This window comes from Lotus japonicus, chromosome 5 (genome assembly GCF_012489685.1).
Source record: "Lotus japonicus ecotype B-129 chromosome 5, LjGifu_v1.2".
In the NCBI taxonomy this organism is placed as follows: Eukaryota; Viridiplantae; Streptophyta; class Magnoliopsida; order Fabales; family Fabaceae; genus Lotus; species Lotus japonicus.
In genome coordinates this window covers 12,514,201-12,529,995 of record NC_080045.1, presented here as the reverse complement: position 1 = coordinate 12,529,995, position 15,795 = coordinate 12,514,201, and the positions used below count along the sequence as shown (strand labels likewise).

Sequence of the window (15,795 nt, the reverse complement as noted above, 5' to 3'; positions counted from 1 at the left end):
GGAGTGTCTCTTCTTCTCTGTTTATTTTCCTCGGTGACGACGAAAAACGGCGGTGGTTTTGGATTTTTGGGTTGATTCCATGGCTTCTAGTTTCATGAGGATCAAGAAAAGATAAATTTTTAGGTTTTATGGGTTGCGTGATCCTTTTGGATAATTTTCTTTTATGAATTTTTTGATGAATTCTTGAACAAATATATGGATGATACTGATTTAAACCCTTTATAATTTTTATAAATTTAATTTTGTATATTAAATTTTTTTATTTTTATGTTAATTAATATTTTTTAATAATAGAAATCAGATGTGAAAGTTAAAATAAAAATGTCACGTAAGCTTCATTTAACACGTGGGCTCGCCACGCAGGACCTGTGAGGCCACCAGGCAAAGTCGTCGGTGGCCAAACTTTAGCGAGGACTAACACTCTGTTTGGATCGGGTGATTTTGCCTGGAAGGGAAGTAAGGGGGCTGCAAAATGCCATGAAAACATCATCCTTGTGTGTTTGGATGATACATGAAAGGAAAAGTACGGGAAAACCGTACGTCAACAATGAGGGGACAGTTTTCCTCCCAAATGTGCAATGAAAATAGGGAGAAGGTGAGAATTAGTGTAAAAAAACCATAATACCCCTCCATTATTTTCTACGAGAAACAATTTTTTTTTATGTTGCTCCACTGCATAGTGCATACGTCAATTTTTGTGTTTATTATCATATACTTTGAAAAATGAATTGCTTAATATTAATACTATTAGGTTACTAATACTAATACCTTTCTCGGCCTTTTGGCTAAGATCAAGGTTACTAATACTACAGTAATAATTTCAACGTTTTTTTCATTTCCTCCAATCTTTCTTAGTCCACAGTTCTAATAATAATATTTCTTGAAAATATATAATTTAAAAATAAAAAATTTTTTATTATATAAAAATTAACATTTAAAATTAAATTTAAAAACTTAATTCAAATTTTTTATGTACAGTTAAAAAATTACATATGATTTACTTTGTAAATTTATGTGTGAGGGACCAAAAAGTAATTATATATCACACTTATTTTTATTATTCTTACTTCTCCTTTCATTTGCCCTTTTCTTTTGCTCAATCCAAACAACTCAAAAATCATCTCATTTTCCACTTATATTCTTTCCACTTATATTCCTTCCTCTTATATTCCTTCCTTTCATTTTTACCTCTGTATCCAAACTGAGTGTAAAAGTGAGTTATTTTTTAAAATGGAGGGATCATTTCTAGACTTTACGATAGAGAGACTAAAATTGAATTTCACTTAACTTACATGACTAGAAACATAGTTAACTCAAAATAAAATTGGAGTTCACATATTAATTACTAATTATTAATATTGTTACAAGGTAAAAAATAATATTTTTGTGAACAGGGACATCACTACCGTATCCCGAGCCAGATTAGTCACGTGAGACTTTTTTCTCCCGTGGAAACTGGTGGCCAATAGACTAAAAAATTTGAACATCAAGTCAATTTTTCTTTTACTTATTATTATTATTTATTTATTTTCTTAATTTTTATTTAATATCTAAAAGTTAAATGATGATAATTTTTATTTTTAAATATGAGAAACTTGAATTTTTTACAATTAATAATTAATATAATAAATAATATAAAATGTTATTAAGGTGTACAGGTCAAGTCAATTTTACTTATATATTATATTATATTATACTCTATAATATGTATAATATTTTTTGAAAGCACATATATAAAAAAAAATTGAAAATATATTTTATATATAATATTGATTGATTGTCATTGACTAATTTTTTTTAGCCTTTGATTATTTACGAGAGCTAGATTTGGCACCCCACTCATTAGAAATGTCACCCCACTTTCGGAAACTTAGTTTCCGAAATATTTCGGAAATAAGGTTTCCGAAGTATTTTTTCACTCAAAAGTGGGGTGTTACATGTATTTTGCACTACAAATCATGAATTAATTTCGGAATATAAGATTCCGAAATAATTCGAAACCCAAAATCCGAAAATTGGGGATGTGAAATCTAAGGGTTGGGGTGTCAAATCCAGCTCTCATTATTTACACGTTTTTAGACACCCTTTTATAAATTAAGGTATGTACCCTTAAACCCTGGCAGTGTAGAGAGAGACAACAACATTGTTCAGTCTTGTTCTTCAGGGTTTTGCTGTCGCGGTCACTGCAAAGCACCATCTTCTTCGCGCATACAATTCAGCAGCCATGGCGAGCACCAAAGTTCAGAGGGTTATGACCCAGCCCATTGTACAAATTTCTCTCTCCGCTCGTTTTCAATTTCATCATGCTAATTTTTCTTTAACCTAACCTCATTCTTCGTTTCTGGTTTTCTTCAGAACTTGATTTTCAGGTTTCTTCAAAGCGTAAGTCCTTCTTACCCGCCACTCACTTCTGAGCTTCCTTTAATTTTCCTTGTTCCTTCATCTGACTTGGGTTTTTTTTCTTTTCTCTGATTGCAATTTTTGCAGAAAGCGCGCATTCAGATTTGGCTATTTGAGCAGAAGGATTTGAGGATTGAAGGCCGAATCATTGTGAGTTTTACTTTTGATGCTTGTTTCTAACATGGGTGCTCGTCAAAATTTTGTTTTGTTGACTTTGAAATGGTCTAGGAAAGTTTTGACATTTTTTTACAACTGTGTGTGGCTTTAGATAGGCGCTGTGATTAGTGCTGCGTTGTATTATTGGGGAATTGCGCTAACTTGTTCAATTGTTGCACACGATAATGCCGCTTATTCAGATAATAGTGATGGCTGAAGCATTTTATGGCTGTTCAAGGACTTGACAAGTTGGCCATGAATCCAATGCATTTTATAAAAAACTAGTGTCTTTGTCTAGGTATTTTGTCACTTTGATGCCCTGAACTGTCTTCTACTTTCTTCTCTATTGTGAAGAATTATGTAGCCAGATTTTTAGCCAAGTTACGAATAGTGCATTGTGCCGTGCAATAAGGGCCAGTGAAACAAACCATTATTGTGTTTGAGTTTGATGTTGCACTTGTGTGGTGCATGTTGTGCAACATGGCATTGGATGTTGTGTTGTGTGCAACATGGGAAACATTCAAAATGGTAAAATGTCGCAGTCTACTGCTGCGATGGAAGGTTTTTCCGCGTCGTAGATGAAGTTCGCGGCTAGAGCGGCGCAAATTTCAGAAAATCACGGCAATTCACAGCTCGAAAGTGACTAGGTGAGGGATTGACAGAAAGGCCCTCTGTTTAAACCGCTAGGTGACCTTTTTAGGTGCATAATTGGAAATTTTACGGGAAAATAAGGTCAACCCGCGCCTCGTTGAGAAGTAAAATTGGGAACGAGAATCATGCTTGAATAAATTGCATTAAGATCAGGATGAGCAATATGATGTGCAATAAATTATGACCATTTGAAGTTGCAAAAGGCCTAAAACTAGGCCCCATGGATTTACTACATCTTAGAATTTGGGAAACAAGTTTGAAGTTGGCCAGAGCTAAGAGGCAAACAAATATCAATGATGCATGTGGCAAAGAAGCAAGAGCAAGAGCAAGAGCAAGAACAATTCAATACATCTCGAGATGCTTTTGTAGGTATAACATTGCTTTTATGTTGTGGTGTCAAAGAGCTTTATATTGATAAGAAGGAAATTGGGAACTATTGCCCTCAGTTGAAACTTCCAAGCATTAGACATAATTGAACAGCCATATGTTGCCCTCTCTTTCACAATATCTATCAATTAATTTTGTGTATTCCAACCCTTTTAAGGAGTGAAACTCTTTGGATCTTTCAAATGAGGGTCATAGTTCCAAATTGTCTTCTTATCGATATAAAGCTCTTTGACACCACAACATTAAAAGGAATGTTATACCTACAAAAGTGCATTTAGAGATGTATTGAATTGTTCTTGCTCTTGTTCCTTTGTCACATGCATCATCATTGATATTTGTTTGCCTCTTAGCTCTTGGCAGCAGGCATGAATGGCCTAGTTGTAGGCCTTCTCCCACTTTGAAGGGTCATAATTTCTTGCACTTGATCTTCATGCAATTCGTTTGTAGGCATTTTCCCACTTCAATTGGTCATAAATTCTTGCACCTCATCCTGAAATGCAATTCAATCAAGAATTTTTTTTCTTGTCAAAAGCTTCCGTTAACAGCATCTTCGCATCATCTGGAGTTTTCCTACCGGCATTCACATACCCTGTTATTCCCATTTGATGGCGTTTAGTTCTAGTTATTCCTCTTGAAGTAACCTTTCAACATAAATCACATGTGACTCTCTTCCTACCTTTTGGGGTCCCTTAAGCTGTTACACTGCCATGCTATATCAATGTTCTCGCTTGTAGGTTTGAAGTTTCCAGCATTTGACACGTACTGATGCTGCAAAGGAATTTAGTTGAGTGTTAGGTTGTTGAGCTTGAGAGGAGGATGCCAGGACTGGAAGAGGAGAAGAAAAAAACTGGGGAAGAAAGAAGGGGAAAAGAAACAAACAGAGAGGAAAAGAAAGGGGAAAAACAGCTTGAAAAAGTGGTAGTCGGAGAAGGGGGTGGTTGTGGTTGAACTCGAACCAGGCTAGGAAACTTGAGAGAGAGAAGAGACGAATGAAATGAGCGTAGGAGTTACGTTCAAAGCGATTTGACCTAATTTTCCCCTTGTATTTTCAATTATGACCCTAGAAAGGTCACTCAGCCGTTTAAAACGGAGGGCTTTTCTGTCAATTTAAACTTGCAGACCACGTCTTCCCAGATAGTGTTACTTTGCAAAGGACCCCAACATCACTATGAACTAGATGAATAGGCTTAGAATCATGATGAGAAATGCAGGCAGGGATCGACTGTCGCACTGAAAACTAGAACAATCCAGACTTTTATATAAAGTAGGACATTCGTAAAAACTTGGACCCCCTAGTCAAAGGTGGCAAAAAATTGTTTGATCTTGGGTGGAGTTTAAACTTGCACCTCTAAGACCTTGAGCTTCTTTATTAGTTGAAAATTATCTTCAAAATTGTAATGGCCATCCTTTGTCTTTTAGGAACTGGCACTGCTAATCATCCTCACTGAATTCTGGCCCTGGAGTTAACAATGAATCAAGAAAGAGAACTCCACAATAAAAATACTTGTAGAATTCGCTCACATAAAAAAGTTTACATGGGTGTTGGACATCCTGACTAAATTTATATAAAAAATGTTGGATATTCTTATAAAATCCTTCTGTGAAATAGGTGAAAAATTTCCATGTGCAGTTCCTATTCGTTCACTACAAGAGCATGGAGTTAGAATCTGTTTTTGCATTGCACAATCACAGGGTTTTAAGAGTCAAGACGGTCTGTGGATGCAAATTTACATGTGAAATCCTTAGCTGGTGAAATCAGAGTAAAATCAGGATTCAGAGTAATATCAGAACAAAATGGGAATTCAAAGAGGAAAAGGCCCAAATCTGAAGCCGTATCTTCAACCCGAATTATATAACCTGAATTTGAAAACACCCTAACTCTCTAATTGAATCTGTGGCAGACATTCCCCCGACCTCGTAGTCAATTATCTCAACTTCCTCTCCTCCTTCTTGGGCGACATGGCTCACACTAGTGACAGTGCTAGCTAGACCCCAATGTGAGTGACACCTCAAGGTCACCTGATCTTCAGAGTGTATTACATAGGACTTTGGATTTGAAATATCTCTTGACTCTTTCCACACTTTCAGGATTTTGTTTAATTTTTTGGGTCATGTACTTGTCAAAAAGGCTTTGTTGTGGTTGTTTTGAGTGTAGACAGAACACCTCATTAAAAATTCAATATTTGAGTTGATGGTTAAGGGTCCTTTGATTAATTATTTTTTGAACAGGGTTTTGATGAGTACATGAATTTGGTTCTGGATGATGCTGAAGAAGTAAACGTCAAGAAGAAGAGCAGAAAGACATTAGGTATGCTAAAGTTTCTCAGTTTTTACTTTTTATTCTTTGCCTTTCCCACTTACGCATCTTCTGAAGGATGTTAATGTTTTGATTAGGGAGGATCCTTCTTAAAGGAGACAACATAACTTTGATGATGAACACGTAAGTCAAACTAGAATTGCATTTTCACCTTTTTCTTGATTTGTTTACTTTTAAATTGAATTTAAGCAAATTAATTTTCTCTTATAAATTCCAGGGGCAAATGATGATGGACACATTGGGACAGTTCTACTATCCAACAAGAAGGCTGATTTATCTTTCCCTTTTCCGTTTAATTATTGTTGCTCTTGTTAACATGTTGAATATGCTGTGTGAGGATATTTATCGTGTGTGACAGTAAGAAATTTTTGTACACTAGATAAATACTCAGTATAGCTGCTTATCATCTTGGTCTGTTGGGTCACTCTTTGTCTACATTAATTAATATACAGATTGACATGGGAGCTATGACCAAGTTTGGGTTAGCTTCAAGTTTATAGGAGCTTCTCAACTAAGTATTAGGTTTCTAACTTATGAAAAAGTACTTAAAGTTGTGTTTATGGAGAAATTAGAATTGATGATTTCAACTTAGGTGAGAATTTATTATTTGAAAAGTGGTTGCAAGATTATTTCAACTTTTCTCTTCCTATCAGTGCTTTTCGAAAAGTTTATCCATGAAAAGGTACTTTGAACTCCCGCATTTAATGGACTTCCTTGATTAGATTGATTTCGTCGCGACTTTTGTTAAAAAAAAGGACAACTTTTTTCCCCTGAATCAATTCTGAAAGGATCTCTGGTTCAACTTATTTTTTCATAGAATCAATTATAACATTCGAAAGTTACTCTCAAGCTTCTTTTAAGAATTGATTTTGGCTTTGGAATTAATTGTATAACGATTTATAAACATGCACTGTGTTTGGATTTACGATTTTTGACCCAAAAAGTTGTAATGTGCCTATAATTGTGCAGTTGACCACGGTTTCAAACACACTTACGGTTTTGCAAAATGCGGATGCGTCTTTTGAAGGTTATCTACTTTTACTTTCTCCATTGTGCAGTGCAAATCACTATAAGATGATGCAATAGTTGTCATAGTGTTTATGTAAAAGAAAATGCAGTTTTTTGGCATTTCAAATGTAAGAAAGATTCAAGATTCAACTGAGTCTGAAAGAGATATGCCCACTAACAGTACTTGGGAAGCCTCTGATATCGCCTTTAAAACACCAAAAAGATTGCAAGATCATGTCATCCCACAATCTAGATCATGATCTTAACAACACCGGTAAGGTAAGAATTTAAAAAATTGTTAGGCAATTAACCTGCGACTTTCAAATTGTTTGGACTCAATAACAGCTAAGGTTGCCGCAGGGTTCAATTGAACCAAGCTGAAAATTCGGTTGGGACTAAACAGCAGTCAGTGGTACTAAATGTCTAAAAAATTAAGAAAACTTGAAAATTGAAATGAACTACAAATAAAACTTCACATTTCCAGTCTATCATGTATAAGCCCTTGAAGATTTTATCAAACATTTCAATACTAGATACCGATTCTATTGGCATACATTTGTTGAAGAATGTTCGGCCATGTCAGTTAATTAAATTGCTCCATATGAGACGAAGCTAAGGCATGGCAATGCAGGACAAAAACGATTGTCAATCTCACTATATTCTGACTACTACTCATCAAGCCCATAGTCCTCTCCGAAATACTTGTCAACTAAGCTGTTGGCCATTGTTCTTAGATCTTCATTTTCGTGAAACTGAAATCTTTCCATGGCTTCAATCCCATCTTCACATTCAACAAGCTTTGGCCCCTCACCATTTGGCATCCCCCTCAGAACCTACACACAAGAAATCATAAACACTTGGATCTCAAAGAACTTTGCATTTGCCATGAGGTGGAAATTTATCATGATTACACAAACTAACACTGGTCTAGCCAAAATCTATCAAGTAATTATTTATACAACCAGCAAGATCTCTTACCAGCTCTACAAACTGAAGTCCTAGCCTAGCAGCTTCAATATCAGCAGATCTAATCAAACCAATAAATCCAGGTAAACATCCTTTTTGAACAAGTGAAACCAGGTGCTCCAGGATCAGATTTGGCTTCTCATCACCTTTAGATGGGGCAACACAAAGGTTACCCAATACATAAGCTACTTCTTTTTTTAAGACAAATGGAGCAGCAGAAAGTAAGTGCAATAGCAAAGGCACTGCCTCACTAGAATATATCAGCTGCTTGTGCTCAACAGAACCAGCAGCTATATTAGACAGCACCCAGGCTGCTTCCTGTATGGATAACAAAGCTCATATCAAGATTGATCCAAATTTAGATTATAGAATCAAAGATTATATTTTATACCTTCTTTAAGACACAGTGTTCGCCATTCAGACATTTTATCAGGACTTTTATGGCATTATCTGAAAATGTCATCATATAATCAGATGTATGAAATTGATCCATACTGTTTGATCAAAATGCATGTAAGTGGCTTGGAAAGTAGAAAAAACCATTACTAGCCTGTAATTTCAAGTCCAGGTACAAGAACAACATTAGTTGAATGGGAATCACCAGCAATGAGATTACCTAAACTTCGCAAAACCTGTAGGGATTTCACAATTATTAAGAAACAACAGATTGATGTGAATGAAATAAGCATTGTAATTTGCGTGTATGTGATATGCAAATCACGGGAACATGTCACAGATGTAGATTTCTTTCAACAAATCAACAAGTTTTGAAGATCATTACCGGAATCAGTAACTGTAAACTGTTTGATGTTGCTAATCTATTCACAAGCAATGGAAGTGCATCCCTCTTCACCAGCATGCTGGTAGCTATATTTGAAAGCGCTGATAGATAAACAATTACCCATACTACTTCAGTTGCTAATTCATCATCCCTGGGGTGATAGAGAGAAATTAATATGACAGTTACTGGCTTAGCCTTTCAGGGCTATAATGTCAATCAGTAAAAGAGCTGGTTATTTCTGTAACGGTTCCAGAATAAAAAAAGCCTTCTATATAGTCATAATACTAAAAGATTTTCACTACCATCAATTATGATTATAAGCTCACAAACCTATAAGGAAGTGAACTTTGTGACTATAGTAGTTTCAGGCACACATGTGTCAGGCACTTCATCCAGAATAAGTGTAAAATCATATAGGAATTTGGTTAAAATATATAAGAAATAGTTTAACGGAGAGAAAGAAATCAGAATATATAGGAAGGTTTTGTTCACTTGGAAACAAGAGCAGCCAAAGTCATCAATGATGTTAAATTCAATCGTTTCTCAGCTTGTTTAAATATATAGACAAACTCATCACTGACATAATTTGGTAGTTGTCATATTGGCAGATTAGGGTGGTCATTGAAAGGAGAATACCTTGTATTATGAATAGGTTTTAATGTTAAGTTTTGGTGACTGCATGTCTTGTTTTATAGAACAGAAAAAACTGATTCATCAGAAACTAAACAAGTTTGGTTACACTCATGGTTAGTAGCTTAGTTAAGAAGTGCTAGTAGTTTTTGGTTAGCTAGAAGGGGTTTAGTTAGTTGTGAGAGGGAGTATTATAAATAAGGGAGTTCGAGAGAGTCTTGTATCTTTTGTATCATTTGGGAATTGGGTTAGGGAGAGAAGTCGGGACTCTCCCATTTGGGAATTAGGGTTCGTGTGAATACTATCAGTTTCTTGGCTGGTTCCTTTCATCTTCATCCCAGAAAGGAAGACACAAGTAAAGGGAATGAAAGTTGCATTTCTAACATCCTCATAATTATAATGAAACACCAACTTTCTATAGAGTTTGGTATGGTGCAAAAATATGTCTATCCATGTGGGAATTGGGTTAGGGAGAGAAGTCGGGACTCTCCCATTTGGGAATTAGGGTTCGTGTGAATACTGTCAGTTTCTTGGCTGGTTCCTTTCATCTTCATCCCAGAAAGGAAGACACAAGTAAAGGGAATGAAAGTTGCATTTCTAACATCCTCATAATTATAATGACACACCAACTTTCTATATAGTTTGGTATGGTGCAAAAATATGTCTATCCATGTACACTTCACAAAATTGACATGTTTGTAAATTTCATATTTTTTATGATGTGAATAGTGTTTTTTCTACCAAAAATAAGAAACAGAATAGTACAAAATTAAAACATGAAATATAGTAACTGTAGTAGCAAGCTCAACAACAAAAAGTAAAATTAGTCATCCATGCACAGTAAACCAGCATATAGCTATTAAGCACGCATGTCAAAAAGCAACTGCAAGTCTGAAGCAGCATTAACATCTTGGCTAGGATTTACCACAAGTAATTCCAGAGTAACTTACGCTTTCTTCAAGTGTTGAACAATTGCATTCAATACTCCATCAACACGAATGAGTTCGATAGCAGCTTTAGGATTTCGACCCTACATACAAATATACTGTCGTCAAGTTATATTTCCAGAATGGAACTCATGCCACTGCACCACACACATATAAAAACAAATGGATATGGACATTCCATCTACAAAAACCATAATGTACAAGTGACCACAAAAGCTGGTGACTGCATAACACTTGTAAAAATATACTGCCCTCACCATATAACCAAAGGGGATATGAATACAGTTTACAGATAGAGAATTACAGCAACAATTGAAGATTTGATATGAAAAAATCAACCACTCATACAAACATTATTTAATATACAACATATTCAATTGATGGATTTGGAACCTTAATGAGGTTAGACAAAGCCCAGGCAGCTGTTCTAACAGTTGAACGTCTGTTTTGTAGCAGCATTCTTGCAAGAGGTAGTACGGCGCCTTGATTTAGCAGAACATTCCTCAACTCTTCACTTTCACCAGCCACATTTCCTAGTGCCCAAGCACACTGTTCAGCAACAGGTGAGGAGCTATTTTCTGCAGAACAGGATCATCCATGAATTTTGAAGGTAAATGTAAATGCTAAAGTCATCGAATTAGTTTTAAGTTTCAACCTTCAAGAACAACTTTATAAAGGCTGACTAAAATTTCAAGCTTTGTGGATGAAGGGTGGACATTTTGGAAAAACGAAAGATATGTCAGTAGGTCTAAGTTCCTTCCATTCCATCCTATTTTTTCCTTAGATAATAGATATTTACAATGCTTTAGCAATTAAGGCTAAAAGAATTCCTCTGAATCTTTATACACAAATATCAATCACAAATTAATTAATTCCTTAACATACAAAAGGAATCTCAAAGTAATCACTCACCCCCTAGATGAGCAATAAGCAAAGGCAATGCAGGCAGCAAAGCTTTTGTTTCATCTGGACTCCCTGCAGCAATATTTGTAAGACACCAAGCAGCCTCGAGCAACTGCAGAAGACATTCACGACAAAACATAAGTAATAAGAAAATTTATTGCCTCTACTGATTCCTTCAGCATAACATGCACCAAGTGATATACCTGCAGCCTGCTCAAGTTTGAGTACAGGACAATCGTAGATGAAATTGAAAAATTATTCAAAGGAAATGAAACTTCAGACCTGTTCATCTGGAGAACCAAACGAAAGACATTTCACTAGAATGGATACAGCTCCAGCTTTAAGAGCAGACTCAACAGGAGGAAATTCGGATCTTGACAGTAAACGCCTTAAATCTTGAAGGGCACCTACTCTTGTCTGCATTGCACCCTTCCCCCTATCAATTACAAATATATGTATTATAACACTTAAGCCAAAGTTAATGAATATGTGAACTTATAGTTGACATAATTGAAGCTTTTATCAGTCTTTACAAAAAATATGGCCAAGACAATCTAACAACACAAAATTCTCAGTGCCTCATGGTAAGATCCTGTATTTGTATCACTGTATGCAAAATTCTCACATAGTTAAAAAAAATTCCTGCTTAAATCAGAAAATTCAGAACACTCGAAGGATTTTATCTCTTCTCAAATAAGTAAAACAATCTTCTAACTATAAGTCAAGCATGGTTACAAACCAGGAGTTTGTATCAACTACACAAATTCAACCAAACAATTCTACACAGCATTGCATGTACTTTGCCCCCATTTTCTCACAATAGCTTATGACCTACCTATAAGTTGTTTCGAGCTTAAGAGCTTATGCTTATCGATAACTTATTTTCAACTTATTTTAATAAGTTTCTAAAACTAGCTTATGAGTATGCGCTTATGCATTAGAGCTTACCGATTGCCATAGACGCTTAATTGAGGTGTTCACCCAAACGCACTCTACAAATATTCTACAGGAAATCTGTTTGACCCACAATTACCTAGTATAACGGCCAGGAACTCCAGATAGCAGAGGCGTGTTACATACTAGATAACCAACATCCATTTCATTGACCTAAACCGCCAGCAAGATGAACAGGGGACCATGTAGGCATAACATAGGATATAAAGAATTCAAACCATGAAAGATCCTTAAGGGAGGGATGGGGAAGGCTTTGAGGGGGAGGGGAGGGGAGGGGAGGGCAAGTGAGGGGGAACGGGGGCAAGTCCTTCCCTTGTTTGCAAGTTCCAAATTCCTCTAAATCCCCTAATTTGGGGGAACTTCACAAAACAACTAAAGGAGGGTCTTGGAGGGTTTTCCAAAGTTCCCCAAACCCTCCCCCCTCTAAAATCTCCCAAACAAGGGGAGAGCTTCTCATAAGCCCCCCCCCCCCCCCCCCCCTTCTCCTTCCTCATCTCCAAAACTCAACTCACAAACACACCCTAAGTTTCTTATAAAACAAAGAGCATGCACTTTTCATGCCTTGTTTAGGTAGGTTACTACCACAATACATGAAGAACTGTCATGGAAATAAACAGCAGCAAGTGAATCAAAATTTCCAGCAATTCTAAGAGACAAAGGAACTAACTAACCCATTTGCAATTTCAAATCACAAATCAAAATTTCATTACTATAATTTCAAAAACTCCAATGTGAAGCCAATTATTGTAGACCTAATTATATTGAAACAGTAGAGGAACACTCACTGATAAGCAAGTGCAGATTTCAACTTCTCCACTGCCGCGGAAGTTTGAGACTCCAAAATGAACTGGTCTTCATCAATCATCATGTCAGCATCAACGGAAACATCGCCATCACCACCGCCATCACCGCCACCAATCGCAACCCTACAAAGGCGTTTCGCACGGAGCAGCGATTCCCTTCTTTCTTTCCCAACTGTGACCGCATTTTGTCGCCTCCTGCTACCCGCAGCATCACCAACTGAAACAAACGGTTGAATCCCTTCGATGAAGAAAACCCAAAGAAAGAGAAAAAGAACCTAAAGTTGTGTTTCTTGAATGAAAGCGTACCTGCTGGTGAGGACTTGAGAGGGTCTCTTTTGTGGGTAGCGAAACTAGGATCGGAATCCGCCATTGATGAGGAGAATTGCACTGGGAGGAGGAGCAGAACGGAGGCGCGTGTGCGCGCGTGTACCGGTGGTTACTGCTTCGTTGGTTTGAATCGTTTTTCCCTCTGTTTTAGTTCACAGTGGTCGTGAGAGAAGTAAATTACTTGTTAACCGTTTGCATTGCATGATATATAATTATATATTATATATAGAATAATGGTGGGGAGGAGATGGATTTTGAGTGCTTTTGGTTTAACGGGAGTGAAAGAGTAGAAAGAAAGTAGGAAGAGGTAATAATGAGTGGGAAAAAGTAATTTTCTTTTAGGATTAATGGTCGTGGCAGTAAAAAATCGCTAGTAATTATAAAAATGACCGTCACTCAATATCATTTTTTTTTCCTAAATTGACTAAAATTAAACTCGCTTATAAATTCATGAACAAATTTGACCATTAACCTTTTTTTTCTACTCCAAAGGATCCATGGGTACCCTATATTTGCCGGAATGGCATTGGGAGTGTCATGCAATATTTGTCATTCCAAAGGATCCACAGGTACCCTATATTATACATGAATTGATTACCAATTTATCATCCATACAACCAAATTCCAAATCGAAAAACAAGGAAAAAGGAATAGAGAGGGGGAGAGAGAGAGAGAGATTTACTGGATGTTCATATGGCGGAAGATAAGACCGAGAATGGTGAGGGAATAGAGGAAGACGATGAAGATGTCGGAGAAGAGAGAAATAACAGTGGAATTGCGGTCGGCGTAGTGGTAGTAGACGAGTGTGTCGCATACCAACACGATTATTACTTTTCCTATCTCTCTTTCACCAACACTTGTTTTTCTTTCTAAATTTTTGTCTCTGTCTCTATTCATAGTTGATACCATGAACTTGCCAAAAATGTATTTTGTCAACCTAACCAAATTTTACTAAGACAACTATTGGTGCCTTCTCGAAGAATTTGAGAAATTGGTGAGAGAGCCTAACAATTTATAGAGATTTAGAGTAAAAAACAAAGGTTGGCAACCAATGAATGAGGAAAACAACATATTTCTCATGAGTAACTTCACTTTCTCCCCTCATATTTAAAGAAATAATAAGTTGATAAGTCATTTTTTGATAGCCAAGTATAAACTTTAATCTTTTGAAGGACTCTAATCCTAAATGTTCGACCAATGGGTCGAAGACCTGTGATAGCAGTTAGGTCGAAAAGAGTTGGATTGATTATACCATATGGGAACATGTGAATTGTTGGTAGTTCGTTCCTTGAAAGAAAAAATATATTAAAAGCATAGAAAGATCATATGTCAAATTGTATCTGGTCAAGATACCTAATATTTTCCAGTGTGTTCCCCTTTAATTTTTCAATCCAGTCTGACCAAGGAAGGTACAAGTCTTTGGCAACTGATAAAAAATTCGCAAGAAAATGTGTGTTTTTAATGTGTAGACTATTCATATGTTTATAAATCATTATTGCAAGTTAGATTATCAAGTCATTAAGATGTAGTAACTAGATAAGTAGAATAGTTTTGATATATACAATTATTCTTATTCATTCACTCTATCATCCGCATCAACTTCCACATTAATTCAAAGGTTTTAGTCGAAGTCTTGGACCATGGCAACAACGAATGTTTTCCTCACATAACTGCTTGTAGTGGCTTTTTTTCATAGGTAAATGTTAGTTGTTAGTAAATTAGCCATCCTCAGGGTACGAACCCTTCACCCTTCACCCTCCCAAACCCTTATGTCCCCTAGTTCTCACCACTTGAGTTAACTTCAGGGACAACTGCTTGTCGTGGCTACGACGGTGGAGCTCGTGATGAGCTTGGGTGTAACGCATGTGATCGTCAAGATTGATTCTATGGAGGTCGTGTGCTTGTTGAACTCTCAGGACGCAAGGTCACACTAGTACGAGCACGTAGTTTCGAGTATCCTCCATCTTCAGCCAACTCATGGGGCTTCGCTTTCCAGCATACGCCACGACCCTCCAACTCATTGGCAGACTACTTGGCCAGGATTGGCTTGGATCTCCGGTACAGTACCAATGTTTCAATCATGGTAATAAAAATCGGACCGAACCGGCCGGTTCAATCGTTTGAACCGGGAACCGGACCCCAGTCCGGTCCAAAATAACTCTAAAATCAGCTGTGAGAAAACCGGTCAACAACCGATAAACCGGTCAAAAACCAGGCAAATCGGTGAAAACCGGCCTGTTTAGAGCGGTTCTCAAAATTATGTTTTAAAAAATCAAATTTTCATCTTTCTGGGTTTCCGAGACTGACATGCGACTGACTCTCTTTTCGAAAAATGACCAATTATATCTATATATGCATGTCAAGCTGTCACATCTCTCTGAAAATACTTGGAATTTGAACTATTAAAATATAAAAATGATAGGAATTGTGAGTTTGACCAATGGGTGAATTTTTTTTGTTTACTTCTTAACTGGAGCACACAAGGACACGTTTTACAAAATTGGCTATGGTGCCACTTAGACTTGTTCAAATTTCAATGGAATTAATTTCCATTCATGTATTCAT

The 15,795-nt window shown here is 36.5% G+C and overlaps 2 protein-coding genes across 2 annotated transcripts; one reads left to right on the top strand and one right to left on the bottom strand.

Moving 5' to 3' along the window:
• The first annotated feature begins 2,107 nt into the window (after window positions 1–2,107).
• On the top strand, window positions 2,108–6,408 carry LOC130720960 (uncharacterized). The gene is made up of 6 exons (XM_057571669.1): window positions 2,108–2,266; window positions 2,356–2,382; window positions 2,488–2,550; window positions 5,824–5,902; window positions 5,989–6,034; window positions 6,129–6,408. The coding sequence occupies exons 1-6, from the start codon at window positions 2,225–2,227 to the stop codon at window positions 6,136–6,138; spliced, it is 267 nt and encodes an 88-aa protein (XP_057427652.1). The 5' UTR covers window positions 2,108–2,224; the 3' UTR covers window positions 6,139–6,408.
• A 931-nt stretch (window positions 6,409–7,339) lies between these two features.
• On the bottom strand, window positions 7,340–13,413 carry LOC130720550 (importin subunit alpha-9). The gene is made up of 11 exons (XM_057571203.1): window positions 13,210–13,413; window positions 12,886–13,120; window positions 11,429–11,582; window positions 11,156–11,258; window positions 10,637–10,821; window positions 10,247–10,326; window positions 8,667–8,817; window positions 8,436–8,517; window positions 8,277–8,335; window positions 7,898–8,203; window positions 7,340–7,752 (listed from the first exon to the last, which is right to left on the bottom strand). Exons 1-11 carry the CDS (start codon window positions 13,271–13,273, stop codon window positions 7,588–7,590), a joined length of 1,584 nt encoding a protein of 527 aa, XP_057427186.1. The 5' UTR covers window positions 13,274–13,413; the 3' UTR covers window positions 7,340–7,587.
• Window positions 13,414–15,795: the final 2,382 nt, after the last annotated feature.

Bases quoted from the DNA above. Each gene is read 5' to 3' on its own strand.
- LOC130720960 (XM_057571669.1), top strand. From the start codon at position 2,225: ATGGCGAGCACCAAAGTTCAGAGGGTTATGACCCAGCCCATT. The intron at 2,551-5,823 runs GTGAGTTTTACT...TTTTTTGAACAG, and splicing joins GGATTGAAGGCCGAATCATT to GGTTTTGATGAGTACATGAA. The intron at 5,903-5,988 runs GTATGCTAAAGT...TGTTTTGATTAG, and splicing joins GAAGAGCAGAAAGACATTAG to GGAGGATCCTTCTTAAAGGA.
- LOC130720550 (XM_057571203.1), bottom strand. From the start codon at position 13,273: ATGGCGGATTCCGATCCTAGTTTCGCTACCCACAAAAGAGACCCTCTC. The intron at 8,818-10,246 runs GTAAGTTACTCT...CTATCACCCCAG, and splicing joins GTTCAACACTTGAAGAAAGC to GGATGATGAATTAGCAACTG. The intron at 8,336-8,435 runs GCTAGTAATGGT...TGACATTTTCAG, and splicing joins ACCTGGACTTGAAATTACAG to ATAATGCCATAAAAGTCCTG.